At 38.2% G+C, this 26,347-nt stretch overlaps 1 protein-coding gene across 1 annotated transcript in view; it reads left to right on the top strand.

Moving 5' to 3' along the window:
* Nucleotides 1-9,325: 9,325 nt before the first annotated feature.
* Nucleotides 9,326-26,347, top strand: part of LOC145997249 (tetratricopeptide repeat protein 17) — a 164,778-nt gene continuing 147,756 nt past the window's right edge. The window contains exon 1 of the mRNA XM_083134092.1: nt 9,326-9,594. Coding sequence (XP_082990218.1) covers nt 9,481-9,594 — 114 coding nt within the window. The 5' untranslated portion in view covers nt 9,326-9,480. The remainder of the gene's footprint in view (nt 9,595-26,347) is intronic.

The raw sequence follows: 26,347 nt of genomic DNA on the forward strand, positions 1-26,347 counted from the left end.
ACTCAACTCTATGAAACAAACAACTTAATCTACGAATAAAGAGATGAAACATGTTCCGACAAAACATTATTTTTTTTCTATGATCACTCAAAAATTTATATTAACAAATTTTTCTTTGTTGCGCATCAACAATTTTATTCTTAATGTTTTCTTTATATTATATCACATTTGCTTTAACATTATTATTGTCATATAATTTTAACGTGCCTCATGTTTGTCACTTCTGACAATTTGTAATACAGTATATGTATCGTATATTTATTTGGTTCATTTCAATAAGGGTTGAATTTTACTTGATCTACTGTATTACAATAAAACCTGTTTATCCCGGAACATGATGGTTCCGAGCAAAATTTTCCGTCTTAACAGTTTTCCTTCTTATACAGGGTTGACTTTAAATACAGTATAGAGCGCTGCAGGAAATAATGGAAAGACAGATTTACATTTCGCATTACTTATAATGTAGAGTACTAATGCATATATGTGCATGAATAAAAATGCGATACAGTCGCAATAAGCATAGCAGAGCTTACAATTATGTAACTACACAACATGTTGGTACACTTTTTACAGTATTGTAAGAACGTACAGTACGTACTTATGCATCTTTTCGAACCCGGGACCCCTGGCATCGTAGCGCGATGTGCATAGAGGGAAAGAGAAAGATTGAAAGATGGAGTAAGAGAGGTGAAGAAAGATTGAGATTAAAGTGAAGAAAAAGAAAGAAACAAAGAGAGATAACAAGAAAAATAGAAAGATGACGAAAGAACAGAGGAGAAATAGACAAAGAAAGGTGGAGAAAGAGGGTAAGAGATGAAAGAAAGAAACTGAATCGTAACAGCTATGAGTATTGTAGCGCATTCTTTCATATTGACAATGTTACCGATAAGCGAGTGGCAACAGAGGCGTGTTCCACTTACAGTATTTCATTGTTTTCTTGCGAGCGAAAAAAATAAAGGAAGACATTTCCGTCTTACTGAGAATAAAAACATCTCGTTGGTCTTTAAATGGTGTTCCGTTTCCGCGTTAAGGAGGTTTCCGCCTTAAGCAGGTCATTTTCAGGTATAAAATCGGTCCGGGGGACTTTTTTTTTCGTATTTACAGGTTTCCTTCTTATAGAGGTTCCTGGATATGCAGATTTTACTGTATATTAAGACACCCATGCGGGGGGGGGGGGGGACAAATGCAGGTGACCTGTTCCCCTGCCTGATTTATCACCGCACGCCACTGCCATACACTCGTCGCGAACTAGCAGCCATGAAATGTTTGCACAAAATCATCAGTGTAAAAATTAAAACCGAATTCCTAATCAATTAATTTAATTTACGAGTCCCCACACGGCCAACACGCAACGTAAAGTTCTTTCAGAATCCCTCTACAAGGCTTCCCCTTCTACAGCGCTCTCTTTTCTATAAACTTCCCCGCTTATATAATAATCTGCTTCCAAACATTGACATTTTCTTGCCAGAACTTAGTTTCCGCCAATCGTTAAGGAAGTATGTATGTGTAACTTTTAATGCTTATTCTGTACCATCTTGTATTGTTTTGTTCTTGCTTTCCTGTTGTTACAGTTTCAGTAGCAACTGTACTGCACATTAAACTTTAAGTAAATAAAAAAAATACAAAATAAAATAAATAAATGTCGACAAAAATAAACCTGCCCTATTAGTTTGGAAGGTAAGTTCATATTGCGCAGTACGTATTCCATCTCTTGCAAACATTTTACCGTCTTCAACTTCGCCCATAATTCGAAAAGTTTACAATTTTTGTTACCCAACTGTGTTACCTATTCCTTCTTTTATCTAATCTGAAAACCGCTCCACCACAGGTTACCTTAACAATGCGAAAGCATTATAATTAAATTAAAACAAAAGAAACAAATTCTTATTGTGCACGTTTCTTACACATTTTTGCACACACTTGTTATTAATCCATCTTTTGTTTTATTTCAGTTATTTTCTGTTGCTTTTCTGCCTCTTGAATTAATCGCGACGATAATGTGAACTGATGTAATGGTGGGACAAAGACAATAGTGTCGAAAAGCATATGATCGGGCATAGTTGAAGTCCTGATTCGAACGCCACTTCAAAGAAAGTTCATCTGTGACAGGAGCAAACAACCATCTGTCACGTCCGCGTGGAGCCCAGTATATCCTTCCCTCAAAGCTTTCCCACCAATAGCGTTCGTTTTAGGAACTGAGAGTAGTTGTCAAGTCCACGTGGAGTAAAAGAGATGTTGCCAATTCAGTTTCAGTTTTTCTTTATAAAGCTTAGCATTAATAATGCATTACCTTACGCAATAAGGAAATGAAGTACTTTACGAACAATTGGCGAGACTGTCCCATTCAAGACACTCGTGTAGTAACCTTAGTTATAACAATAATTAGTTTCAACCTTCTCCCGCTCTCTAACGGACACGTGATTGTAAACCAGAAACCCATATCGTAATGAAAGAAAGTAGGCTGGACGTGATTCTTTTGCACGCGATTACGTTCTTTCTCGTTAAGCTTATGGAATTCGAGTCTTTGACCTCCAAAATCGATCTTCGAACTTTGTAGTGGGGGGGGGGGGGGGTATTGATGTCTTGCTTCCACAATGCTCGATCGAACGAAACACTCGCTCTCGTCTGAAATTTCGAGCAAAAGCCTGGTAGCCGAGCCTGTTAAGTTGTTGAGTTTCGATCTCGCCCCCAAAGTTTCCTTGTGGCGTAGCAACAGGTCGCGAGGCCCTGGGCGGGATTTGAACGCGAGGACCCCATCCGTTCTTTAATCCTCGCTTTGTAACATACTTTATTTGGCAACGGGGGTTATTCGTCACCCCAGAGGTTTGGTATACAATTCAAATATACATCCCTAAGTATTACTCTATGATGCATTACTTTTATAACATTGAAATTTACTTCACTTTTACAATGTTGCAAGCAAAATTAAATAAAAATTGCTTATTTGCAAGCATTTAACCCTCAAACACAGTCGTGACGTAGGCGGGACTGCAGTATATAAATAGAACAACACAAAAGCAGATAATGCAACCTTACCCTTCACGCTTTCACAGCACACTGAAGTTGAATGTACTGAGAGAAAGGTAGCCTCAAGGTCAAAACTACTGGTGGGGTAACAAGCAAAAGGATCACTCCGGTCCGTGGGACGTCCCAACTGTAGTTGAGGGTTAAATACCACACATTTATTTCGTGTCAGTTGTAGGTACTTTATTGTTAACATATTAAAATCGGGAGTGCTTTTTATTCAAGAAAAGAATAAATGCATAAAAATGTCCAAGCAAATTATCGTGATTCTTTTTATGTAAATCTTTCACGTCTTTTTTTCGGGACCTTTAGTCTTAGAACCTGTACGTAACGTCCCTGATTTGACGTATTCATTCAAAATATAACATTTAACTAGAATTTAAAGCGAGATAAAAACAGAATGTTTTAATTTTTTGCCCAGAGAAATTAGCCTTTTCCAGCTTTTTTATGTCAATCTAATTTTTACATTTTTCGTATGAACTTCATGGAACGCGAGTCCCCTTCAGGCGCGAGGCCCCGGACGATCGCTCACTTTGCCCACCCCTTGCTACGCCACTGTTAGTTGGAGTCCCGACCTAAGAATGGTGTTCTTTGTAAGTATCCTCCTTCTTTCCTTCTTTTTCCACTGTCTCTAATTTCATTTCATTACGAATTCCAAGAAGAACCCCTTTCCTAAAAAAAATCCCTTCCTAAGGCGTCTCAGGAATCACATTTTCTCTTGATTTTTGTTGTGTAGCGTCGATTTCTGCTAATTTTGGCTAATCGCGACAATGATGATGATGAGACAGTTTCAAGGAACACCCATGGCCAGATTCGAACACGGGACTGCTTGCGTCGTAGCGCGCTGTGTTAAACACTCCGCCACGGAGGTGGGCACATCCCAGGAATCACAAAGTAACCTACCGATGTCCATTCCGATAGGCCGCTTTCAGTTCCCTGCAACCAATTAACAAACCCCGTTTTCCTGAAATTATTTTTGAATCTAATTTCACTTCAACCACATGTCTATAGTTCGTACCAGGAAAGCTAATCGTATCATTCCTATCGTCAATAATTTCCTTAATTCTCTTTCGACCCCTCATTCACTACCTAAACTATAATGTTCTCATCTTACTAACATTAATTCGCCCTTATCAGTAGACCTCGGAATTTTAGGCTTCTAAAATAGGCTCTAAAATCCTAAAATAGGTCCTAACAAACAAAATTGGTTATTTTAGGCACTATAAAACTTCGTCAGTTGTTTCATTTTTAATGAAACGCTGATATAACTTGTTATTTCTTATTTATCTGCAAAGAAAAAAGAAGGTTAAAAACTTATAATAAGTTTCTTCTGAAAACCAGAACAACCAGGATACTTTTAGTATAAAATAAAATCTGTGTAAAATCATGAATACAAAATAAGAGCTATAATGTAGAATGTAATGGAAAATGTAATACAGTAAAACCCCGTTGATCCGGACCCCGATAAGCCGGACTTTGTTTAATCCGGACAGGTAAAAGGAAAAAAAAGCAGAATGCAAGGTTTTAAATGTGGCTAGAAGTCAACAAGAGAACTTCCAAAAGATAAGGCAGTCAACCGCTGATGAAATTCTGTTTCCCGCAGACTTTTACTGTACTGTATAGTGCATTTAGGCCTATGCTCTTTAAATAGATCATAATAAACGTGTTTCGTTGCTATAAACGAAGTTTTTATGCACTTTCTACTGTTCTTTTAGGTTATTTCAGTTAATCCGGACTTTCGTTAAACCGGTCAACTTATCCCCCATTAGTCCGGATTAACGAGGTTTTACTGTATGTGAAACAATTAACTAATAAAAAGTCCCAAAACGGGAGAGCCGTAATTCAGAGATAATGGCGCCCTGGTTTATTATTAAAAATGTATCCGGACATAAACGCAGACCTCTGAATGTATGTGGGTGGAGTCGGGCTTCTTTAGTGGTTCCCCCCCCCCTTCATCCATTCAATTAGATCATATCACTCATCCTTACAGTCGCGATTAGCCAAATGTGAAAACGTTGGGAGAGGGATTAAAAAGAACGAACTGTCCCGACTTAATCGGGACGTCTGGTAGCCTTGCATCAATGGTTATGAAACAAAAATTACCAAATATTGCAGACTGCAGACTTCTGGAGCCTATATATATATATATATATATCCACGAACAACCCATTTATTTATGCAAGGACAAAATCGAAATTCTTGCCAAATCTAAAAAAAAAAAAATCAAAATGTTTATTTTCCAAGGTTTTTTTAGGTTCACATTAAAATATTTCATATTTTGGGACATGGCTCCATTGGCCCCCTTTAGGTATGGGCCTGACCAGGGCCGGATTAAGACGAAATTGGGCCTGATGCTGCAAGTGGCAACAATCGCAAAGATATTGCAAAAAACGCAGCTAAATTACTAAGTGAACTGTTTAACGTAAAATTGATAGCATTAACTTGAAATCTTCGGTGTATAATAAACACAATGACGTTATAGTTACGTCACAGGGCAAAAAATAATAGTAATAGTAATAATAGTATAATAAGTAACGCTGTGTTTAGGCGTCCGAAATTGGGGCTCCAAATTTCATTCTAAGATTTATTTTCAGCTTAATATAGCAAAAGAAAACTGTTCAGCTTTCGGAAAATTCTAGTCTGTTTTTAATCTGGGCCTATTTCAGGAATGGGCCTAGTGCTGCAGCATCAAAATAGCACCCACCTTAATCCCAAAACCAGGCCTGGTCCGAACTGTCGAAATGCAATGGACGAATTTCATATTAAAAATAAAGTGAATAAAGGGCTGTATAGATAATGAACAATGTGATGAATAACCTTAGAAGATTCGAACCCAGGATCTCTGGCTCTGACCAGGCTCTATTAGCCCCTCGTCTGAACCGGGGGGGGGGGGGTATTATTTCTAGGGGGCTCAACCATCGATAAAACTTGAAGAGTTATTAATAGTAGATATAATTAATAATAATGGTTATTACTGTTATTGTACAATGCTTATATATTTATAAACCAATATTTATTATTATGATTATTATGAATAGTGACCATTTCACGAGAGCAATTGCTTACAAGGTTCCCAAATATAACGCTAGACACAATTACCTCATTTCAGTAAATAATGAATTAATTGTAGAAATTGGACGTGGTGTTGTATCTGGCCAATGATATGCTCAGCATGAACATGAAGTATAAATAAACAATTATTACTATTAGAGATATAGTAGATCTTATTGAAAACTTTAACTTGAATTGTAAATATTTTGCTCTGTCTACATTTTTCTAAATCTTACATACATTTTCTAACTCGCATAAAAATATAATTATTTGGAATTTTGGAAACTATCGTATCATCCTTAGCATTCCTGAGTAGTTCAGTCATTCTACAGGTAGAGGGAGATTATTTCCGCAACATCTTTGGCTGTTATGCATTTGAAGCTTCGGAGCGAGTCACAACTCTCGAAGTAGCCAATCAACCATGCGAGCCGCTGACGTCATCTCAACCCAGAACCTATCGCTAAGCCCTTTGCTCCGGCTCTGCACACCCACTAGGCTCGCTAGACAGACTTGCTCAGTCTGCTGAAGATGTTACGAAAGTAATTGGACTCTACAGCTAGCAGAAAAGTTAAGAATGTGTCAACTAAGGTAGGTGGTATTGTGTATTATAGGAAGCTTTGAATGGCAAGAGCAAAAGGGAAGAGAAGTAATTGAGGGGAATGAACGAATGCTTGGAGCGGGAGAGAAAGGTTGATGGTTGGTGGTTTTTGGGAGAGAAGATCAGTTGTTGTTTTGGAGAGCGAGAGAAGAGAGTTGAGTTTGGATCTGGGAAGAAAAGATTGATCAGGACCAAGTTGGGTGTGAGTCTGTTGGTCAAAGTTCAGGAGATCACTCAGTAATTGGACTCTAACGATTTAAGGACCAGGGAGATGTCATTCGGAGTAAACTTATCGAAAATCTGTTAAAATACTTTCTGTGTGTACTAGGCTAAGGAACACCTATTTGATGACATCTACTGGACGAGACAGGTAATCCCTTTTCATTAATCATGAACGTGTCGGTTCAGTCGTAAAGGTATTAAAACCAAATTGTGTGTGCCACCTTTCATTTCAGTGTTTGTTTAGATTATGTTAGTTGTACATCCTTCGCTTGCTCTACGGAAGCCTAAGCTACTGGTTGGGAAGTAACGCATCCCAAGGTTCGATCCCAGTACCATAAAGCTAATGTTGAGGCACCGTGAGTTGGTGCTATGCGTGGTAATAAACACGCTTAAGAGTGTCATTTTACGTGGTGGAATGCTTGGGCTTCTCATCCATTCTTCGGAAATGCGATGAGAAAATAGCCATGGAAATAGCATGGAAACTTTTTATTCTTTGGATTAAAACGAAGAATGTGATCTGTTTCCAAGAAGTTAAACTTTTCCGGGGTCCCGGGTTCGAATCTCGGCCCGGGCATGGGTGCTCTTCGTCAGTTTTTTTTTTGTAACTAGATATGAACAATACAATTTACAGGAGGATCAACGGAACAATTCGACCGCACCTCCCGACGCCCATTATCTGAACCTGAAATATAACACACCCATATATATATATATATATATATATAACAACATTTCAATATGAATAATTTATTTTTATTACAATATCTCCAATTATTGAACAATAAATCCTTGTTAGGATCACATAACAACAGTGTGAATATCGAAATATATTTTCTTTTGAGGATGTGACCCACCCAAATCTTCGACAGCCAATAGCACATTCACATAAGTCTCCTGCCGTCTCTATGTCGGGGAGACTTAAATATCTTTAGTTTGAACAGATTTCCAGATTGGTGAGATACTAAAATTCGCGATGTAAAATGGACAAAATTCTAATTGTCTGTTGAGTGAGTAGTGGTATTGCGATTAGACCGTGGCCCATACTAATATTGCCACGTTGACCATGTGTCAAATATGGACTCATGTAGTCTATACTAATAGGTTATTATCCACACACTCCCAACAAACCTCGCCAAACGTTTCATGACTTGTCGCCTCCCAAAAAATCTGGATATATCCCTACAAGCAAAAAACTATAAGAAGATAAAGCCCGAAAGTGTGTGTGTGTGCGCACTGCAGACGTTGGTCGATGTATTTGTAGGCAATTGATAAAAATTGAATAGTAGAAATAACATCAAATATTATCATGGTTATGATTATTATACAATAGTAACTATTATAAACTATTAAAAATTAAAAAAATAACGATTTATTATTATTATTATTATTGCTGCATCCTTGGTGAGATTTTGCTATTCGATCCACTAGACCGGTGAACAGCTAGTACAACTGTTTTCCATTATTTCTTTATATTTCATGTGCTGAAATGTATAGTCATTCTATTTTGTTGTTGTTAACTTTTACACACCTCGTTAAAGAAAGAGCTGGAATTTTGCAACCGCTTATTCCTTAGATTAAATGGTAGACCGATTCCTATATTTTATACTACTCGATCTAAAGAAATGTTTACTTTGCATATTCTGTTCGCGAATAGAACCAATTAAAGAACTTCACTTCCGTTTCAACAATAAAAATAACAACATTTTCGCTTTTCTTATATAAATAGAAATGAAGGATAATTTCAGGGGGGGAGTGATGATCTGGATCGCCCCCCCCCCACCCTTCCTGAAGCTGCCCGACCCTGTGGCCGAGTGGTTAGCACATCGCGCTGCGACGCCAAGGGTCCCGGGTTCGAATCCCGGTCGGGCTTGGTTGTTTGTGAATGTCGATTCATCAATTTCATCATTTCATCACTCATCCCCATCTTCGCAAATTAGCCAAGAGGCACAAAACGCGAAGTAAAATAAACTAAATCAATCAATCAATCAACCTTCCTGAAGCCCATGCTGGGCACCGTTTACTTACAAAACTAATAAACAAAGTTGAGAAATCCATCATAGACTAAAAATTCCGAAGTGTATGATTATTAGTCGGCCGCATAGAATTGGATTGTTTTGTTTGTGTAGGAATGAGAACGTAAACAAATTTCCCGAAGAACCCGTGGTGGTTTCCTATTGGCTGCCGAGATATTCAGAACGATCATTATTAGGTATGATATTATCTTTCACTATATTCGTTTTAGAATATGTGCTCCAAAGACTTTGAAGTGTTCTACTAGATTTTGTCGAGGGACTTTCGGTTAATACATTTTATGGCGTTCCAGACCAGGATTGAGACGACTTGTTTTACGCGGGAAGTAGGTTTTTGGGAATGCCGCGGCAAAAAACTTACCAAATCATTCCACTATAGTTGAAGTTTTCTCTGGTAGATGGCAGGAGTTGCACAACTGGAGCCTGCGAATGCGAGTCTTCCAGTGCTGAAAGCACCTCGGCAAGTGGTCGTTTGTGTGTGTGAGTGAATCTTGACAACTACCGCACGGGACAAAGTAGTTTTTCTGTAATGGCAGGTGAAAGAGTGTAGAAAGCATGGCAGAGAAATTAAAAACGTGGAAGGTGTTAATATTGTTATTTAAGCTGTTCTGGGGATCGTTTGCTTCCACTCATTGGGTAGTGACAGAAAATGGACGCATACAAGCACAGGTGAGCTGCTAGCATTGTAAATTGCATGTCCTCTGTAAACAGCAGTGTGTATATATATATATTTTTAATTAGTTACCTTGGGAGCAGTCGAACTTGCCTTGAAATTGCCTTCAGTACAATGATAATTATAGCGACATCAAAAACATGTAGTTAGTATGTGTTTATAATTAGTGCAGTTTGTGAATATAACATTAAATACGTAGCCCAGTATGTTTCATGCGCGATTTATTCTACACCAACGAGTAAATAATATAGCTACGTAATACCGCTGCGACATTTCTGAATATATTGCTGTTATTCGGTTTTAAGAAATTCACATTCAATATTTATGTATGCGATATGCTACGTGTATAAATCATTTTTGCGAACTAAACGCAATGGAATTACTATTCCAAGGCAGCTACAAGTATCTCACTCCAATCTCACCCTTACCTCTTTCCGTATGTGTATAAATCACTTAACACACAGTGGTGAAAATAATCGGAAAGAGCTGCCAGAACTTGTAATAAAACAGGATATTAACTTGTAATGTTATTGAAAATGATTGCAAGATACTCAAACTTTTAGAAAATTTATTAAAAGTTTACAACACATTTACATGCATCTCTGTTTGTGATTCATTGCACTGCTTAGGCGTATTACAAGCGAATCAATGCCAATATATGACCCCCTTCGTGCCGAAGGATACAACGGAAAATCCCTCTCTGTGGGTTGCAACACTGCTCCTTTTTATCGCTTATCGCTAACTTCAGGAACATTATTAGAAGGGGGATATGTTTTACAGTGTATCTTTGACTTAAAGAATCTTAGATTTTGCTATCTACTCTTCTGAATTTATTTCTAACCTATAAGCAAAGGAATCACTTGTTTGACTGAGACATGCCAAACCAAAGTTTGGTATAATTTAACAATACAGGGAATTTCTCCAATTTGTTTGAAATTTCGGATACTTACTAATTTGGGTCTCCTAATCACGAATCTGCACTAAAAATTTGGCACTCACGTATAGAAATTCCTGAATTATGGCTAGCCCCACGCACCATTGGCGGTAGCCCCACGAACCATTGGCACGTGGTTAGGTTAGGAAACATAGTTAAATTTTAGGGTCGTAGTAATATCAGGAATATATATATTTCGTTCTTTAAGTATTCGAAACTGAAAATCTTGCGATAAATAATGAGCAATTGTGCATTGTCGGTTGCGATGACTGACCCTCTTATTTTGCAAGTTTGACACATGAGCGCCAAATTTTAACTTCAGATTCATGATTAGGAGCCCTAATTTAGTGAGTATGCCGAATTTCAAACAAAATGGAGAAATTCCCGGTATTGTAAAATCGCTCCGATATTTCGGTACTTTAGTATTGTCTGAACTACCTCATATTAGTATGCCATAGGAACATAACCTAACTAATTAGTTATGAAAATTAGGTTAGGTACGTGAAGCATACTAATTGGAGGTAGTCTGTATAATACTAAAGTACCAATATTTCAATGAGATGCATGCCTGTGAGATATTGTGCATTAATGTTCCCACTCTTTGCTGTTATGCTAGCATACCTCGTATTTTACAGTTCTGTGATTATAAGGTACCACTGAACCTTTGGACTGTATCAGCAAAGGCATTTTCAAAAATATTATTTCCATTTGAAAATCCACTTTGGTGTTTCGTTTTCTTAAAAATTTAATCTGTAAATCATTCAATTGAAAGCTTGTGTGGTTTACTTTTACTCATGAAGATATATGCGATAGGCTTATACTGCAAGAAACTATTACAAATGTCAACAGCAAAAGCAAACGGTATGATTTTACAATAGCGGACAATTTCCCAATTTCTTTCATATTTTGCATACTCTCTAATTTAGATCTTTTAATCAAGAATCTGAAGTTAAAATTTGGCGCTCAGGTGTGGAACTTGCAAAATAACGTGTAGAAGGTTGTGATTTTACAATACAAAAAAAGGCATAATTTCGTTAATAATTTGAATACTCACTAATTATGAAGTCCTGATGACGTAACTGCATTTAAGATTTGGTGGTCATGTGTAGAAATTGTGAATTAACGTGTAGAAGTTGTAAAATAACATTGTGAATTACCACGGTGATTGTTGATACATAAACAACGAAGAAGCCATGTTTTCTCATATGAACAAGTGACGTTCGCAATTTGTTATGTTGCGTTCAGAAGGTTGCTAAAGTGTTGGGCGATAAGTGAGACCTGTTATTCGTTATGTTCCATTCAGTACACAAGAAGGTTGATAAATTGTTGTGCAATAAGTGAGACAGTCAGTTGTTCATGTGAGGAAGATGGTGTCTTTTGAAGGAAGGAAGTAATGTCCATTTTTTTAGTCAGTTTTGGTTGGTAAATATTCATAATACGGGTGCATTCGTTCATATTTCACATACTCAGTAATTTAGGACACTTGATCACGAATCTGTGGTTAAAATTTGTCACTCAAGTGCTACGAAAGTGACATTTTTTTACGGTGCCTGGTCGCAATTAGCCTTAAACCCCTCGAACCATGCACGGATAGCCCCACGAACCATGCACAGCAAGGTTGGTTAGGCAAACAGTTAAATTTTGGGGTCGTAGTAATATCAGGAATGTATATTTCGTTCTTTAAGTATTCGAAACACAAAATCTTGCGATGAATAATGAGCAATTGTGCATTGTCGGTTGCGATCACAGACAAGTTCCACGCGTGAGTGCCAAATTTTAACTGCAGATTCGTGATTAGGAGCCCTAAATTATTGAGTATGTGAAATATGAACGAAATCGGGGAAGTGTCCGGTATTGTAAAATTGCACCAAGCAAACTTGCTTGAATTCTTGAGATGATGTAATTTTGCAGAATTTGAAATATCACCTGGGAGGTGGGGGGGGGGGGTATCCCCTGGAGAATTAAGTAATTTTTTTTAAATTGACAGATTTAGATATTTTACATAACATAAGATTGGTTCTCACGTGTGGAAAACACAAATAACAGAGATATTTGATCCCCAAGTATGGCCCATGTAAGTTAAAATATGCCATTTATGACTGGTTGTATACACACTGAAATAGCAGAATTACCCATGCAAAAGAGAGTACCATCGAACTTAGTACCTGTAACTTGACAAAGATGTCTAAAATTGCTATCAGCACCAAACCTAACCCTCCTAACCTAACAACGTAAAATTTTGATCAACTATAAATCTAACACTCCTAATGATCATTTCACATATATTTTGGTTTCATAAGTTTTCAGTCGTCCGTGTTTGATTTAGTTTATTCTATAATATATTTTTGAAACTGCAGGCAACGTCCTGTCTACTGCTGTTGTGGAAAATCGTGTGGGTGCTATATTCACTTGCAAGAAGCCTTCGGGTTGCTCTGCTTCATGCTAAGGTAACAGGCGAACTTTAATTCACAATAACACATTTCCACGAGCTAAAAAGACTGAAAACATTCATAAACAACATAATCTTCGTAGGGCATAAGAAATATTTCACTTTCTTGCGTGGTTACAGAGGGTCAATGGTACCACTGGGTGCTTTAGAGGGAAATTGTGGAACAGACCTTTGCTAAGGCAGATCAAAGTACCAATATCACACTAATCTAAATGGAACATATTCTTTTATAAATACGAGTGTATAATTCTCCCCACATTGTTTATGTAGATGAAATATGATATACTGACCTTTGAAACACCGCTGGGGCCTTATCTCCAAATGGGTGTAAAGCCGTGGTGTGCAGTGACATTTTCTGTTGGGAAGCAGATCCCGAAAAATTAGGAAAACCAAGAATTCACTGCTTCTACTGAAAAATGAGTACTTTACCTGATACTGTTTCCTTAACGTCTCTGAATGTCCTGGTGCAGTTGTTCATTTTCTCGAATTTCAGTTGGTCTGTTGTCAAACGTAATGCAACAGACTATCGCGGATGATTGAAAACAAGTTTCAAGATTTTCACGCATTGCAATATTCACAAATCCAATTTGGCACCACGTAGTTCTTTCCGTAGTAAATAGTAAACAATGCCAACAATAAAGTTTTTGAAGCAAACCAATAGAACTTCACCCGCTCGAAAAGCAGTAACGTTTCGCTTTGCAAAGCGCTTGAAAAAAGTTTGATCGTGGCCAGTGAGTTTTACCAACTCTATTTGGCAGATGTGTCCATGGACATGTTAGCTGCCTTAATAGACTGAACGCTCTGAAACGTTTATCTTCACATAGAATGTGTCATCCATATGTCAGCAATCATATTTTTGTGTTTCTCCTGTGCTTTGAAACTTTATTTATTTATGAATATAAATTTTAAGTAGCTTGGTAGATATACTACATCACTGACAGTATACAGTACACTTGGACACTTAATCGTGCAGTTTGCAACACTGAGGACATCAACAGACTGAACCGATGGTGCTCTGGCTTTCTTTCAGCCCTTACAAATTGGAAAACAAAATTCCCTCCACCTAGCGTACCCTCCCATTGGATCCTTCAAGGTCACCTGTTGAATTTTTGGGTCCTTGATGGCATTGCTGCCTACGGGCTGGCCAGAGTGATGTGTCACAGATGTTTTGTCCACATGCCACGAGAGGGTGCGGATGTCCTCATGTCAGAAAAGGACGAACGTTGGAGGCTTGCAGGTTGATTCTGTTGAGGCAACATGGAAGAAATAATGAAAAACCAAAAGTTTAGCAAGTAATTTTGTAACAGTTAGTTGTGTGCCACCACTGCTGGCCTTCCTGTACTGGAGTGCATGCTCATGGTGTAAAGTGTTCCTAGCTCATAGGACATATTTATCCCAATGTCATGTGACTAATAATCTTGTTATTTCTCAAGAAAACTTTGTTTCTTGCAGAAATTTCACTGACAAAATGCAGACTTCATCCCGAGTCCCAGAGTTTTCTACATAGTACATATCCTGTTTATGCCAAATCTTAAAATGTAACCCTTTTGTTTGTTCACGTATGAATCTATGATGTATTTGAATTGCAGGGCAATATGATTATTGTATATTTGTCAAGAATTGTAATTTTAACAAAGAATTGGCTTTGAGATATAAGGCATGCACATGCCAAAAAAATTGCAGACCTATTACCACCTCAGTTCTTATTGAGACATTCCTCTCCAAAGAAGTGCACTTAGAAGAGAAACAAAGGCTTAAGTTCCGATTGTTTAATTTTGAATTTATCATGGTGCACAGGCATTTTTTACAGGGTTTGGTTTCTAATTATGCCTGTTAACACATACGTCCAAGTCTTAGTAGTTTTTACTGCTTGTTTTGTGGAGAACGATTTTTATCTACCATGTAGTCCTTAAATGCTTAAGTTGTCAGGTTAGGCAGGTCAGGTTTGGGGCTCTTAGCATTAAAATAATATCCACAATGCTTTTATTGCCTCATATGAAAAGCCATGAAAACTCCTGTCCCAGTCGACCAGAAACCAAGTATGCCACTTTCCAATTCATAAATACTCTGGTAAATAATATTTAGTGAAGTTTTTAACTCTCCTAATTAGTTTCTCCAAGCTTTGAACTTACTCCCACAACTAGTCCTATAAAATTTGCATAAAATCATTAAACATTTGGAACTGTTACCAAAACAAGAAATGGGAAATTTGTACAATACTTGGTCCTTCAGTGAGTCATTCTTACTCCCACCATAAATTAAGGTGAATTGTACAAATCTAGGATGTGGCACTGCTGTCCCTAAAATTGCACATAGTCCCAGCAAAAAATAGTTTCATAGATCTTCATTAAATAAATTTAGAATGTAGTATGCAATTGGCTACTTAAAAAAAAAGAACAGTGTTGTCACTTATTCCTATAAATTGTTTGTAGCATTATGATTCTTGGTACCACAAAAGGTTGATATTTTGGGAAATTTTTAATTTTGATCCACCCTTGCCACCTTGTAGTGAGCATACTGCAAGGAAAACAAATGTTTTTTGTTGAAAATTCAAGGGCCCGAGTGAATGGCATCTAGGAACTTAACCCATGGCTCGACAGCCCTGGAAGGGCCTTGGCCTGTCTCCCTCCCACAATCCTACCTAGAGGTGTGGAGATCTTCAACTGGTAATGGGGTGGCATGGGGTCAACACGTCAAACCCTCAGCTGTTATAGGAGATTTCCGAGACTGGGTTTATGGTACCATCCCAACATTGGATTGATGTAGCAACACAACATGAATACCTGTCAAGATGAGACGTGTAAGATACACACCCAAACAGTAGGTTAATTTTTTAAGACACAGCTTTGCGGAAATGAATAACAACATATAGCACAGACATTTGATTATGGATGCCCAGGGGGGAATGTGAGAAAAGAAGATAACTTTTTATGTATATATATATCTTCTTTTTCTTTCCTCGGACAACAGTGGGAAACCGTTGGATCCCAATAGCATGGGGCTTACATCATGCAGTGTATATGACTCACCCTAGAAGTAAATCCCCATCCCCCCCTCTCTCTCTATGTTGGTTGGGGGGAGGGGCAGAGACTACATTATGATTGATATTGTGAGGGGCCAACGAATGGGATAAACAAACTCGTTTTTTACCCTCCTATCACCATTTCTGGTGTATTACCTTATTTGTTTTAAAAAGTGGGTAGAAATCTTCTTCGTCTGCTGATACATGTGTGTGTTTCAATTGACAGAACAGAGAAAGAAAGTATCATTTTTTTTTCTTATTACGGATGGTATGATGAAATCATTCTCTCACTTTCTTCCGTCTCCTGAAGGGGTTGGTTATCTGGGAAGAAAGGTGAATGAGGACTGTTTGTAAATTTATACCTGGAAATATACCCATATTTATAGAATGACATCCCTAGGAAAATATTACTGGCAAACATGTGCCATTGTATTGATTTGCTTTATTTTACTTCGCTTTTTGTACCACTTTTGGCTAATTTGCGAAGATGGGGATGAGTGATGATATGCTGAAATTGATGAGTGGACACTCACAAACATACATGCCCAGGATGGGATTCGAACCCAGGATCCCTGGCTTCGTGTGCCATTGTATTAGGTATCTAATTAGGTATTAGGACATTGAATAACACGTTCTCTAGGCATATATCATATAATTTCTTCAAAAAAACTGAATATTTGGTGGTATGGCCACAGACACTTCTGGGCTGTAACAGTCACGTTGAAAATTCAATGTACAGTCAGCAGCAATAAAAATACACCTAGATTCTGAAATATTCGCTTCTCTGCAAGGCGTTATGTTTGTTGCCTAATTCTACAGCGATAAGTGGATTTTAATACAAAAAATTCAATGGCAAATTTCCACCACCATTGTAGAGTTAGGCAACCAGCATCTTGCTAGGATGCGAGCATATCAGGATCTAGGTGCTCCATATTTATTGCAAGTGACTGACTGCACCTCAACATGTTACTTCCTCCACATTTTTGTGGGTCTGTATGATTTGGAGTATTGGTGTTTGGAGTGGATAGAAAATAGTTTGCTTTGAAATATAGCTCTGACTGTGATGTCACTTCAGCCAAATTTCACAGTTTTTCAAAACATTCTGGTACAGTACTTGTGTTACTCGCTATTCTTTTGTTACTGAAATTCTAACTTGCAAATTCACTAATGTGCCCCTACACTAGTTACTTAAGCGCAGCTCAGGAAGGAGTGCTCACAGTTGGTTTGGCAACAGAGGGTGGTGTACATTTCTCGCATGAGACTACAGGCCAAAGAGTTTGTGGCGCCTGAACTCAGTCAATATAATCTTGTCCAGTATTTACTCTTGTGTGTGCCCGTTACAGCCTCAGCTTTTAAGTAGGGTATAAAGATTTTATCATCACAGGATTGTTTTAATTGTCGGTAAAGCGTCGATGTCAGTGATAGTTTTCGAAGTTTTTAACGGACATATTTTCTTGTGAGGGGTCTGTCCTCAGTATTGCTCGAGTGGATTGCATAAATATTACCAAGCATTGTCTTTTTTTTCTATGAAGAGAGGTACCGGTATTCTTCACCTTGGATTATTATTGTGTTGATCATAAGAACTCATGGGTCTCCACAGGTCAGTTCAAGTGGAGCATTGAAATATAGAAATGCCTACTTCCCCTTCATTTTTATTTCCTCTCTTGGTGACCATTTCTTTTCTTATATTGTCCCTCCCATTTTCTGGCTGTTTATTCTTTACTTTTTCTCTCAATCTTCTGTCTTTCTTTTCTCTTCCTTTCATTCTTCTAAATTTATTATTTTCTTTCTCGCTTTTCTATCTCTCTGTCTCTTTCGCTTCTCTATTTCATTTTCTCTTTCTTTGTCTCTTTTTATATATATATATATATATATATATATATATATATATATATATATATATATATATATAGTCCTCCTCCCTAGCCGAGCGGGTTAAGGCGTTCACTCGTTTTGAGATCGTTTGTTGCGGAATGGCGTAGGTTCGAATCCGGCTCTGGTCGAAATTTATTCGGCCTACGTATAGGGCCTGTGGCAACCCACCATCGTGAGGAAATTGGGGAGCTTCGAATGAGTAAGTGTAGTCCGGTCCCGAAAACCTACTGTAACGGCTGGGGACACGTCGGGCTGACCCCCCCCCCCCCCCCGACTATTCCAATATTGGTTGCACATCTCCACGCTTAGAAGTGAGGAAGGAAAGCGTGGGAGACCGGCAGTTGGTAGGTAAGCCATCCAACTTTATCTGTTTCTTATGATGTCCTGTAGATGTCATTAAGGTTGCAGATTTTCGATTTTGACACTCCCTTGAAAGAGTTTATGCGCTGCCCATGTAATAATTACTCAAAATATTGCTGTATGCTCATAAAAAATTGTGATATACACACACACGTTATCGTTAACATGTTATCAGTTTTTATTCTCACCCAGAAAAGTATGCCGGCACGGCGAAACGCCAGAAAAGAAGCACTCGCTATATTTATTCTCTCTGCATTATGCAATGAGACCTTCAAGAATTGAATCAAAACGTCAAACAAACCGCTGACGACTTATGCACCATTATACGTAAAATGTCTTTCCGTAAAAACACGTGGGATGCAAGAGATTAAAAATCGTGAAAATAATCATGGAGAATTTGCCCAGTAGTACTGTACAAATAGCACGTGTGCTGACATTTGCGTTTGGCACCTTGGGACACGAATGTAAACGATGTCAGCCGAACACAATGGAATCGATCGTTGATTTGTTTCTTTCCAGTCAACAGTTCAAAAGCCGTCCACTATAGTTGCTTGTTTGAAATGAGCCTTCGAAAGTTGGCAAATTCTCTCTGGGTTTCACTTTTCGCACAATACTATAGACTAAACTTCAACGTCGTTGTTAAGTTAGGTTTAGTTCTCTTAGCATAAATACACTGCAAATGTATTATTTATGCTAAGGGGACTACACCTAACAACAAAGCTTAATAATGAAAGATTCCGCGCTGACGTCATAATACATAGGTTGCAAGAGTCGTGTGCGAGAAGTGATACCCATTCTTTATGGATCAATTACTTTGCCATTAAGTCTCACAAGGCAATCTTCCGTTGTTTTTGCTCAGAAAACATTTGTTGATCTTAGTGATAGACCAAATTGGATGATAGACCAATTGGATGACTTCAATTACTATTGATCGATCAATTTGCATGTGGTGTCTTTGCGGTAACTGATGTTGGAACGTGGTACATTGGAATGTGGATCTTCATTGCGAATCATAATACAGCCAAAAAAAACGCACATTAAAATAATGAAAATGTGTGTGTTAACCTTTTGATTACCAATCCCATTTTGCCAGGTAAGCTTCCCGGTACAGGGCCAATTTTAAGCAAAATGCAGAGTTTCATTTAGATGACTGTAGATCGGAGGCTAATTGCCCTAGACAGACGAATGATATATCGTTATACGCGGAATGAACCATAGAATCGGACTATATAAAATGTATGCACATTGAGTGTATATAGTATATAGATGCGGGGGGAGGAACCGGAGAATTCCAAAATCTCAGAAAAAAAATGCCCCTCCGCCCCTGGACAACAAAGGACAGGACATTGTCAAAATACACGTGGAAATGATCGCAGGCATGTCTGGAACAAGAAAATAATTGGACTATTATGATATGAACAATACAACACGACTTGTACCCCCAAAACGATATGTCTGTACGCCACTGAGCCATTCAGCAAAATGCGCAGTTACCTTGAAACGACTGTAGGTCCGAAGCTAATTGCCCTATACGGACGAATCAAGTACCGTTATATGCGGAATGAACCATAGAATCGGACTACATACAATTTATGCACATGGATTGTTTATATGGATGCGGGGGAGGGGAGAAACCGGAAAATTCCAAAATTTCTGAAAAAAATGCCCCTTCTCCCCTCCGCCCCTGGACAACAAAGTACAGGACATTGTCAAAATACACATGGAAATGATGGAAGGCATGTCTGGAACAAGACATTATTTGCACTATTATCATACGAGCATTAGAACACGACTTGTACCTCCCAATCGACATGTCTATGTGTACAACTGACTCAGTTTCAAAGCAATCCGCCATTTTCTCGCCATTTCCCCCCTTTTTATGGTGGAACAAGACGTGCAATAGTCTTTACGGTGCAGAATATGTGTTAACAATAATATAAAAGAAGAAAATCGCAATTCCAGCGAATAATAGCGACATTATGACGTAAAAACTACGAAAATGTCGAGATATCTCGATCGAGATATTTGGTACCCGAGGGGTTGCAGGTAAATATCTCGATCGAGATATTTGGTAAACAAGAGGTTAAAAAAGTAAGGAATTTTGTTTCATTTGAAGTGCTCCCCTCTATCTCCACTCCCTGCAAAATAATGTATTATTTACTGTAATTATCAGTAATCAAGTAGTAAGGAAGATGTTTTTCACTTTATAAATTGCAAGGAACTCTTCCACAAATCGCCGGCCTCAGTGTCGGAGTGGTTAGCACAGCGTCCCTGGGTGTTCTTTGCTAGTGTCCCTTCATCGATTTAATCGTATCATCACAACCCTCATCTTCGCGATTAGAAATGCGAAGTAAAATAAACCAAATCAATCAATTCTCCACAAATCGGCCCGCACTTAACGCTCTCCCGAGGGCAATCTCGTTTGCTAATGCAACCCTTTTCAACTCGGAAGGCTTATTTGTTTGTTTACATAACATGAAGAGCCAGGAAAAACACCGGCCGGACTTCATTGGAATATTAAATGTGACGACTAACCGAAAATATTCTCACTCCCCACTCATTTGGCGCCGTCATGGGCTGGGTGAATCCCAGAGCTGCGTATGCAAGGGGCTTTGACGGTAAAAATTCTTACATTAATTCATCGTGACCCCCAACTTGTAACCTATTTCAATATAAGTAAAGTTAAACGTCACCTAGGCGAAATAGTCCCAATTTATAAAACACGCCTTAAGTTGTAAAAAATAACCCATGCAAATTAACTTAAAAACTAGTATTCATTAAAATTTTTAAACCTTAACAAGATTTGGAGTAGCCTCAACCCGAGACTACTAAGTTTTGGCTTCCACCTTATATTATCTTGCTTGACAAAATACACTATTTATTCTTAGTTTATATGGATTCAGTGTAAAACCTATTGCTTTCAATATGTTACGTGCGTGTAATCTGTCCAATAAAATGTTCTCTGCAAGATATATAATACATTTTTCCTTACTTGCTCATGTATTTTCTAACAAATGGCACCTCTAGAAAATAAATCCCAGTACATCGTATGCGCTGTGAATCTATAAAATTTCTGGAATTATTTACACGTGTCTTTTATAATGGTTCAGTTTCTTGTATTTAGGAAGCAGACCATGTGACTAGCAGGCAGACACAGACGAATGAATTGACATAAGTTATTTGGTAGATTTTATGCTCCTAGCTGTAGCAGTTCCAGAGATATTTTATTAACTCAACATTTTTTTTCGCTTCAACTCTCCTTATTAACACCACCTGCTAAAGTAAACGAACAACTCGCTTTCTCAAGTAGACACTTCTAATCAGTAAGGAAAAATGAATTCTGCAATTTCCCTTATACAATATTTGTTATTTTGTCAGTCACAGTGGAAGAATACACAAACATCGTCCCAACTTCACGCCTTTCAACAGCACTTTCATCACATTTTAATACATATGGTTGCGATTCTCGAGTGGAAAATAGTAACGGCCGCTTGTTATCTTCTTTCGGTAGCCAAGCGTGGCTCCGACATTCTCCATTCTGACATTAAATATTGATCTTTGATTCAGCACACTGGTTGACAAGTGTGTGTAATGTAGCTTCGCAGTTGACTGTCTGGCCGACCCGTCAATAAATCAAGTTGCATATGGGGAGGGGAACGGGGTGAATGGGTGTCTGTCAAGAGAGGCATTTGTATTATCATGGGAATTATTTCCTTGGGAGAGAGCAGTAGCATATGGTCGCACTTCAATGTTGAATCGTTTGGAAAAAGTGTACGGCAAATTACGTCATTTCTCATTATTAACCGTAATGGGGAACACGTCATCGCTATCATGCAACAATTATAATCACGTGTCCTGTCGATATCTCCGAAGTTGGAAGAACTTACAATAAAAGAAAATATTACATGAGTCAAATGAAAATTTTAAAAGTCCAATAAAAATTGTAGGGCACTCTTTTTACAGCTCAAATTTACATGAGGTATCAACTGTTACTTACAAAACAACCTCAAGGCTGCAACACTAATCAAGTTAGCTTCAAATCGCCATTTTTTGTCATTTTAAAGATGGCGCCTCCTATACACACTTGCACCAGTGAAAGGGGGGGGGGGTTCTTGCCCTCTGTCAGCCTAAAACTTATATAAATTTCTCGGCAAATGAAAATTCAATATCTCCGTGCATGCTTACTAATGGAGGAGACAGTTCGACAATGGCCTCAGTTCGCAGGCAGATGGTTGGAAAGGCCTTGGCAGTGGCTCATAAGTGACTGCACGTGGACCCCAAAGACTGATTCTTAAGGTAAAGAGGAGCTAACTTGGAGTTGAAAATATATGTAGATCAGCAATAGGTCTGTGCTAAAATGCAGGAAACTTGTCCAACCCTGCACACAGAAATCTACTAGATTAAGAAACAAAAACAAATGAAGGTTTTCATGTTACTCTCCCTTGTACGTAGCTTAGTCTGCTCCTTACAACATTTTAAGCTGTCTGTATCCCTGATTGTAAATGTTAAAATTCGATGGACTGAAAGCTCGCTTTAATGATAATTACAAAATAGTCTAATTGCCTATTTGTAACAAAGTAAGACGTGGTCAACATTTCCATATCCTGTGGCAAGTCTGGTATCAGCTGCTAACACGCTGCAGATACTTGGCCTAATTTAAACTACAAACTACATGTTACGATGTTAACATTATTACAGGTGTATTTTGATTTCAACATACCTCACTACCTCCTGACGTATTAGTTGCGAAATTACTCGTCTCTATTCCATTATTGTCTATTTATAATTCTGCATTTTGGTCATTTCCTGTACAGGGTGTCTCAAAAGTCACTACTTTGAAAAGTAATTGGAATTACGAAAAACAGGTTTAAGACACGAAAAAGGTAGCATATGCCGCAAGGAATTAATGTTCCACGTGGCGACCATCGGTGTATTTTAGAGCACAAATCAATACTCGATGTGGCCCATTCCCATTCAAGAAAATTTGTTGATTTCTCGTCTGCCAAAATGCGACACTTATGTCGATTAACTTTTCCACGTGTGGAAGGTCGCTCTATCACTGAACATAATTTCGTTGATTAAATCCGCACTTGTTCCACGTTCGTCATCAGTAATATTCCGACCTGCGTGGCGAAGTGGTTAGCACAACGCTCTCCGACGCCAGCGATCTCGGGTTCGAATCCCGGCCTGGGCATGGGTGTTCTTTGTGAGTGTATTTTTTCAATTTCATCGTGGCGATTAGTCAAAAATGGCAGAAAGTAACGATAATCAATGAACAGTGACATGGGCCTGACATGAAAAAAATAACAATTACAAAAAATTCCGACACAAACCGTTTAACGTTTTGTACATGCACAGATTTGCACTGAAGATACATATCTGTGTGACAGCATGGCGTTTGTTGAAAACGAATGCCACAGAATTAGACATGGACTTTTGAGACACCCTGTATTTTGTTCATAAATCACTTTTAGTTTAATTAGTAAACTAAGTATACTCAGCATAATTATTATAAGTTAACGTATGCAGGGCAAACAAATAGTTTAAATTGCTAGAAAAGCAGCAGAAAAAAAGATTTAAGTTTACGTATAAGCACGTTGCAAATAAAATTAACTTTGCACTGTAGAAGAAACAGCTGAAAGTATTTGATACTTTTCGATTATTTAGAACGTTCAAAGTTTTGTGGACTGATATATACAGTTTGATATAAGTCGCCATACGTAGCATACAAAGAAGTTTTGTGGTTACGCAACCTTTTCTACATGACCCTGGTTGTTGTGAATGTTCATGCCAATGCGTTTGACCCTCTCAGCTTGCAGTGTCTTCACAGAGCTTCGGGGATTCGTATCACTCCAATGCCGGACATGTTTGGCGATTGACTTCACCACTGGTGAAAAAGGATGATCTCTATGCGTTCGTCCTATGCCATCGTGTCACTTTTCCTGAAAGAAAAGAACAGTGAGAGTGCTATGTATGTATAGCGACTTCTGAGTCACCCTGTATAAACGAACGTTGGGCAGATTTAGTGTCTTTTTTGTCGGTGAATCGATTGATTCAATTTACTTAGCTTTTATGCCACTTTGCGAAGATGAGAATTAATGGTGATGTGATGAAGTGGTTGAAAGGGCCATTAACAAACACAAATGGTGATTATACTGGCCGAGAGTACATACGCCAGAGCCTCGTTAGTCTGCAAAATGCATTCCATCGGGTACTACATGAAAGAGAGGTTGACATTTGGATGACAACTTCACCCCTTACACTGCTAAGTGAATCTAAGGTCCAGCTTCACCCGAACTGTTCACAACAGCATCAACATGACGCTACAACAATGTCGCAGACACGGCCATCTACATTTGTTTAATTAACACGATGACGCCATTTTCTTATCACTATGATATCATATTCTCACACCGGAAGCGTTCGTTTAACATAAAATGATTTTGAAGTGTGTTTGTGCCTATGACAGTCGAACACTGGCAAATCAATAATGTTTATTCTCTCTAAATGCCTATTCTCGATGTCTAAGAGAATTAAAGATATAAATACTTAATTCCGTCTGCCAAAACACTACCTTCACGCGATGAACTTCCCAAAGATAAGGCAGTCAACCACTGATGAAATTCTGCTTCCCGCAGACTTTGTACTATACTGTGTAGCGTATTTAGGCCTATGTCCTTTAAATACACCATAATAAACGTGTTTTGTTGCTATAAACGGAGTTAATGCACTTCCTACTGTTCTTTAAGGTTATTTCAGTTAATTCGGACTTTCGTTAAACCGGTCAACGTATCCCCCCATTAGTCCGGATTAACGAGGTTTTACTGTACTTGATTGTGAACCCAAAAGCTTAATAGACGAGACGATAGAGTTTGTACTTCTGTTGTTAGGCGTCGCTTTTCTGTCACTTTTAGCTAACTGCGACGACGATAAGGGGTGGTTATTATGTGGAATAGATGGACACTCACAAAGAACGCCGAAATCGAAACTCGAACCCGAGAACGCCTGTGGCGATATCGACGATAAAACAAATGCATTTCGCTTATTTAACATTCCAACAAAATATATACAGGAATTACCTCCAAGGAATATAGAAACCAAACAGTTTGATGCTATCATGTTCTAGCAGATATCCTATTCTAGCACCACATATTCCAAAGAAACAGTGGCGGAGCAGTCATCGTAACGCGGTTTGAAGCCAGGTGTCCTAGGTTCGATCCCGGGTTGTCATGAGTGTTTCACTGTGCTTGTCCCATCATCAATTTGACATTCGTCGTAGTTAACCCAAGAGATGGAACAAAAGCGAAACGGAAATTGAAATAAAGATTACATTGTTGGTTGCATGAGACAATTATCCAAACTCGAAAAAAATGAGGTTTTATAGCCGTAGGTCACACAGCATAAAGCTTTCCCATCATATCCAAAGAGTTAACTTTGATTTGAGCGAGTAATCATCATAATAAAATACGAGGATTACTATTTTTCGTTCTGCTATGCATATATTGTAATAATAGTGATGAATATTTAAGGACACTTATTATTTTGATTGGTTATTCAGTAGAGAATATTAATCTAAAGATCAGTCCTACCACCTGAGCTTTATACAGGGTGGCGCAAGAAAGGTAACAATAATTTTCGTTACCTTTTTTGTCCCACCCTGTATTAAGAATATATAGCGAGTGATTCTTGCCTCATAATTCGTTATATCTTGTGAGTTTTAGCCTGAATACCATGCACTATACCAGCATTTGTTTTGTGGAACCAATTAGGTTCAATCTACCGTATTTGCCGGTGTATAAGACGCACTTTTTTTTCTTTAAAAATAGGTCTGAAAAAACAGGGTACGTCTTATACGCTGATACTCAGTTTTTGATTACGTACATGCTGAGAATTTTCTGTTATTAGACGATTTCTTACTTGCTTCCCTGAGGTGTAGGACGAAAAAAATTAAAGTGCATTATTTGCTAGTTAGATTTGGTAAGTTATTTGTTGAAAGAAGTCTTCACATTTCGCATTTTTGGTTGAAATTTTGGTGACTGTTTCATTCGTCAAAATCTCCGAGAGTATTAAGTAGAATCAAGAGCTTAACTATCACGTGATTATCACGAT

This window comes from Lepisma saccharinum, chromosome 13, assembly GCF_977018435.1.
Source record: "Lepisma saccharinum chromosome 13, izLepSacc3.1, whole genome shotgun sequence".
Classification (NCBI taxonomy): domain Eukaryota; kingdom Metazoa; phylum Arthropoda; class Insecta; order Zygentoma; family Lepismatidae; genus Lepisma; species Lepisma saccharinum.